The sequence below is a fragment of the Quercus lobata genome, chromosome 7, assembly GCF_001633185.2.
Source record: "Quercus lobata isolate SW786 chromosome 7, ValleyOak3.0 Primary Assembly, whole genome shotgun sequence".
NCBI lineage: Eukaryota > Viridiplantae > Streptophyta > Magnoliopsida > Fagales > Fagaceae > Quercus > Quercus lobata.
In genome coordinates, this window is record NC_044910.1 from 17291385 (window position 1) to 17297848 (window position 6464).

At 38.1% G+C, this 6464-nt stretch overlaps 1 protein-coding gene across 1 annotated transcript; it reads left to right on the forward strand.

Moving 5' to 3' along the window:
• The first annotated feature begins 747 nt into the window (after positions 1 to 747).
• LOC115954179 (FT-interacting protein 7) lies at positions 748 to 4092 on the forward strand. Its single transcript, XM_031072086.1, has one exon. It carries the CDS (start codon positions 883 to 885, stop codon positions 3916 to 3918), a length of 3036 nt encoding a protein of 1011 aa, XP_030927946.1. The 5' UTR covers positions 748 to 882; the 3' UTR covers positions 3919 to 4092.
• Positions 4093 to 6464: the final 2372 nt, after the last annotated feature.

Below are 6464 nucleotides of genomic sequence, written 5' to 3' on the forward strand. Positions count from 1 at the left end.
AATACCAAAAGCATGTTTTGCTAGTAAATGAATAGGCCTACTAACTTACCTAAATACATGAAATATTTTCACATGATGAAACTCATGCGTCACAAGATATCTTCTGTTCAAAATAAGAGTGGAACTACTTGGTTACAAATTGAAATATGTTGTAATCTAATTAAGCATATGATCTCTCCTTTGAAATGATATACCTTTTTTTATTTATTTTTTTTTTACTTTATAATTTTAATTTAATCGTGTGTCACCTCCTTCTTGTGTTCTTTCCCATCCTAACAGAATAGTTACACTTTCACCAAAGAAAAAGCATTATATATGTTTTTATGTTTATGTATTCTACTTCTCAAAAAAAAAAATGTTTATGTATTCCCATTTCTATCTGTACAATATTTCCCATGATTCCCATGATCACCGAAAGTGTGAGAAATTCATGGACTTTTGTAAAAAGCAAAAAAAAAAAAAAAAAAAAAACCATATATTAATTATTATTCAAATATGATCCCAAATAAAGCTCCAAATCCAACCAGACAAAGAATGAAAGAATCCACATATATTACTATTATTATTATTATTTAGCAAGGTAATTAGCACTCGGCAACAGGCACGCTGTTTCATCTCAGAAATCCACATCACATGCCAAATCTCGCACTCCAAGATCTCGCCACGTTTCAACTTTTGTCTTACGTGTCCCATCTGACGTGTCCACGCTCCTACCCTTTTCCTTTTTAAATCAGATCACATCACTATATGTATCTCTCTCTCTCCGTCATATCTCTCATTTTCAAACTCACATTTCTGTTTTTCTCTGTGTCTTAACTCGAAAAATTCATACCCCAAAATAAATTTTCTTTTACTTTTTTTTTTTTGAATAAAAATTTAGCTATGGCTGAAAGCTGTGGCAGAAAGCTGGTGGTGGAAGTTTGCAACGCGAAGAATCTAATGCCGAAAGACGGTCAAGGAACAGCGAGTGCCTACGCCATTGTAGACTTTGATGGGCAGAGGCGGAGAACGAAGACAAAGTTCAGAGATCTGAACCCGGAGTGGGACGAGAAGCACGAGTTTATGGTCCATGACAAGGAGACCATGGAGTCGGAGATGTTGGAGATCAATCTCTACAACGACAAGAAGACTGGTAAGAGAAGCAACTTTCTTGGTAAAGTAAAGATGGCTGGAACCACTTTTGCCAAGTCCAGCTCAGAAGCCATTGTGTACTATCCGTTAGAGAAGCGGAGCGTGTTTTCCCAGATTAAAGGAGAGCTTGGGCTTAAAGTCTATTACATTGACGAGAATCCAGATCCAGCGGCGGCGGAGGAAGAGAAGAAACCACCCACAGAAGAGGAAAAGACGAAGACGGAAGAGAAAGTAGAGGCGGTACCGGAGAAGGAGGAGGAGAAAAAGAAAGAAGAGGAAGAAGAGAAACCAAAAGAAGAAGCAGCAGCTAAAGAACAGGAGGAAGTGCCTAAACCCGAAGAAGTTCCTCCAGCTGAGGTACACTCCGAGAAGAAGCAGCAAACTAATAATGAGAAAGAAAATTTAAAACCCGAGTCCGGAGATGTGGTTGTTGTTGGAGGCTTAAACGAGGCTGAGCTGCTACGTTCTCTTATAAGCAGTAGGAGTCGTAGTGGTAGTGCTGACGATCTGGTGGATCGTATGCCTTTTTTATATGTTCGTGTGGTTAAGGTTAAGGTTAAGGTTAAGTCTGAGGAATCTGTTGCGCCTTCTTCCTCCTGCTTTTATGCCAAGCTTGTGATCGGAACACACAGTATCAAAACCAACAAGAGTCAGAGTGATAAGGATTGGGATCAAGTTTTTGCGTTTGATAAAGAGGGATTGAATTCCACTTCATTAGAACTGTCTGTGTACAGGGCTGATGAAGTCTCTGCCTCTGACTCTGTCTCTGAGAGCTGTTGTTGTTTGGGAACGGTGTCGTTTGATTTACAAGAAGTCCCAAAGCGAGTTCCACCAGATAGTCCTTTAGCTCCTCAATGGTACACTTTGGATTTGGAAGCCGAAAATCCTTCTTCAGGTTCAGGAGGAAATGACGTCATGCTAGCTGTTTGGTTCGGAACTCAATCCGACGAGGCTTTCCAGGAGGCTTGGCAGTCGGATTCGGGTGGGTTGATACCGGAGACCCGAGCTAAGGTCTACTTGTCTCCAAAGCTTTGGTATCTGAGACTAACGGTCATCCAAACCCAAGATTTGCAATTGCAGCAGCTATCCGAACCTATTAATAATAATAACAAGAAGGTTCGGAGTCCAGATAATTATTATGTAGTAAAGGCTCAGTTGGGGGCTCAAGTATTTAAGACGTGCAGGAGCAGGACATCTGGCAGCTCAGCAAATAATCCTACGTGGAATGAAGATCTTGTTTTCGTGGCCGCTGAGCCGTTTGAGCCGTTTTTGGTGGTAACAGTTGAGGATGTGAGTAACGGTAACGGACAACAGTCGTCGTCAGTGGGCCATGCTAAGATACATGTGGCGAGCATTGAGAGGAGGATAGATGATCAGACGGATCCAAAATCAAGATGGTTCAATTTGGTTGGTGGTGCTGACGGTGGTTTTTCGTACACTGGAAGAATACACGTCCGAGTATGTTTGGAAGGTGGATATCACGTGCTAGATGAGGCTGCGCACGTGACTAGCGATGTTCGTGCTTCCTCCAAGCAGCTAGCCAAACCTCCAATAGGCTTGCTTGAGGTTGGGATTCGTGGCGCCACAAATTTACTACCCGTCAAAACCAAAGATAACGGTACACGTGGCACCGTCGACGCTTACGTGGTCGCCAAGTATGGTCCCAAGTGGGTTCGTACGCGTACCATTCTGGATCGCTTTACTCCACGGTGGAACGAACAATATACTTGGGATGTGTATGATCCTTGCACAGTACTTACTATTGGGGTTTTCGATAATGGAAGGTACAAATCCAAATCTGAGAAAGACGTACGCATTGGAAAAATACGTGTACGCCTATCCACGCTCGATTCAAATCGGATCTACATAAATTCGTATCCCCTCACAGTATTGCTGCCCAATGGGGCCAATAAAATGGGAGAGATTGAGATAGCCGTTAGATTCACTTGCCCATCTTGGTTGAGCCTAATCCAAGCCTACACGTGTCCGATGCTTCCGAGAATGCATTATGTCCGTCCGATGGGTCCCGCCCAACAAGATATCCTACGCCACACAGCAATGAAAATAGTGACGACTCGTTTAGCAAGGTCCGAACCAGCTTTGGGTCAAGAGGTGGTGCAATTCATGTTGGACTCGGACACGCACGTGTGGAGCATGAGAAGAAGCAAAGCCAATTGGTTCCGAGTGGTGGGCTGCTTAACACGTGCTGCCACGTTGGCACGTTGGCTAGATGGGATTCGCACGTGGGTACATCCTCCCACAACTATGTTAGTACACGTGGTGCTAATAGCTATTGCTCTGTGTCCCAATCTAGTGCTCCCCACTGTATTCATGTACGCTTTCTTGATGATCCTATTGAGATTTCGATATCGCCATAGGGTCCCACACAATATAGACACAAGACTGTCCTACGTGGAAGCAGTGAGCCTCGATGAGCTTGATGAAGAATTCGATGGGTTTCCAACCACACGATCACCAGAACAGGTTAGAATCAGGTACGATCGGTTGCGAGCGTTAGCTGGGCGAGCCCAAATACTTTTAGGTGACGTGGCAGCACAAGGTGAGAGATTGGAGGCTTTGTTTAGCTGGAAGGACCCACGGGCTACTGGAATTTTTGTCGTTTTCTGTTTGTTTGCGTCGTTGATGTTTTATGCTGTGCCGTTTAAAGCCTTTGTGTTGGTGTCGGGGTTTTATTATCTGCGCCATCCTAGATTCCGCCACGACATGCCGTCTATTCCAGTCAACGTTTTCAAGCGACTGCCTTCACTTTCCGACCAAATTATGTAGAGACTAGACTAGAGAGACTTTTCTTTCTTTCTTTTGTTCTTACCTATAAAACATTGTTTTATTGTTTAGTATTGCATTTATTTTTTTTATTAATTAAAGCAATAGTGGGATTTAAAGTGGGGGAAAAGAATGTGGTTGGTATGCAATTTGAAAAGGCTGAAAAAGTTACCGTTATTGTGTGGGTGGAGGTGGACCATTCAATAAAGGGTATGTATTGATTTATTCAAAAGAAAGTGGAGGAAGGACGCTATCTGATACCTTTTTCTTCCATAAATAAACAAAAAAAATAAAATAAAATGTGGTGGTAGGGTGACCGTTAGATGAAGAGCATGTGGAATATGTCTACCATTTGCTTTCTCATGAACAATTCAACCTACCCAGAGGCCGGTAGTACCATTTATTGCACCTGGTAATAGAGAGTTGATGACAAGATTTATCTCCAACATAAATATAGGCAAAAGCCCCCCCTTGATAGAAGACAATCATTAACGTATGGGTTAGGACTTTTTTTTTGTTAATTAGACAGAATACTAATTGTGGGGGGGGGGGGGGGTGTTATATTACGAAGAAATAAGGGAGGTAATTGCTACAGGGCAACATTGCAACTGCCCTATAATTAAGGGGGGAAGTGCAATTTACCCATTAATATATTTTTGAGGCTACTTTTGTGGGGGCTTAAGATAAACCATCTCTTCTCAAAAGACTCCACTTTCTATTTTTTATTAGGTACTGTCTGTCTGCATGCAATTGAAACGTGCTTAAGTTATGACATCTGTTTTGCCCTTAAAAGTTATATATTGTATATAAACAAATTTGACAGTGGTTTATTTGATGTAGCAATGAACAAATGGCAGCTGCATCAATGGTTATGCAATCAAGAAGTTAGCTGGCTCTCCTGAAGGGATGGTAGAAAAAAAAAAAAAACCTATAAATTTCTCATGAAGGTCAATCCTAAAGAAATACTTATGATAATTGTGGTTGGTAATGCTAAGGCGAAAAAGTTATCATTATTGTTTGTGGGTCCATTAGACCATTAATGGAGTATTTTAATTTTTTTTTTTTTTTTATTACTTATTATTATTTGAGACTTGAGAGGTCCATCAATGAACTTAAGATAGTGGGGATCAAATAAGGGCCATATACTTTCTCAAAAAAGAAAAGGGAAAAAAAAGGCCCATATTGGTATATATCCAAATGAAAGTGGAGGGACTTGCTATCCTTTTTTCTCCATCAATAAATAAAAAATAAAAAGTTAGGTGCTAGGTGATTGTTAGATAAAGATATGTTAAAAATTACCTATTACTTTTACATAAATTAATTAATTTTTTTACTATTAAGAAAGTTACAATTTATTACATTAAAATTGTGGCAAAAATAGTTATGATCCTAAATTTTTTTTGTTGAAAATTTGGCTTTAGTATATCAATGAATGTGGAAAGGGGAACAATTTGGATTTCTACAGTGTCAATCAATTGTATCGAAAAAATTAGAATGCTTCTTATATGGATATGAATTTGTGACTCATTTATTTTTTTGTTATTAATAATTTTTTTTCCATATTTGGATTTTGCTTAAATAAAAAAAAAATTGATGACAAAAAACAATGTTTTATTTCATAATATTGGCTTTAACTCAACAAAGCTCTACCCTACTTTCTTTTATACCACTGAAATCATTAACAATTGATTCTTAGATTAAGAATGTTTTTAATTCTAACTTCTATATTGATATGGCCCAACTTTAAAATGTTCATTAAGACGATTGATTAGTTGTCATAATCCAATGTTCCATTTTAAGGAAACAATATTTATTTCTCTAGATTCACATCTTTGAGACTTTGTGAGGAATTCAACACATGGAGTTTCAACATTTGGGATATAAGATTGAGTAGTATCTTTTGAATCTTGAACACTCTTTCTCTTAAAATGTAAATCACTTGTGGATAATTTCTCTAAAACTTACTCAAACTTTGAAACTCTAAATTTTAAATTGTCTAATATATATAGTATTAAAAAATGTAGATCTAAATAGCTATGTATAATAATTACACATGCATTATAAAAAAATAAAAAAAAATAAAATACAAATATATATATATATATGTATGTATGTATGTATGTATGTATATGTTAAAAAACCAAAAACCAAAAAGTAAAAGCCAATATGCATAACACCTAAACAAAAAAAGTTTGTGCAAGCCAGTTGGAAGGCACTAGCTACTTTAATAACAATAAATTTGGAAATTACTCAACTTAAAACTTAACTCAGAGGATTCACATTGGTGGATCTAAAAAAAAATACTTATTTTCCATCCTCAGAAGCTATTTTATTTATTTTACCAATCTATTTAACAATACACCCAACATCTCAATTCTTATTTTTACAAACAATCCAATAAAATAATATAAATACAGTAAAATAATATAATATAAATTACTCTTCTCACTCCTCTTTCTTCTTCCTTGTCTTTCTCTCTTCACTGAATATTACTCTTCTCTCTCTCTCTCTCTCTCTCTCTCCACTATAAACTAACCAACCAATCACCA

Coding starts and splice junctions, on each gene's coding strand:
- LOC115954179 (XM_031072086.1), top strand. CDS start 883: ATGGCTGAAAGCTGTGGCAGAAAGCTGGTGGTGGAAGTTTGCAACGCG.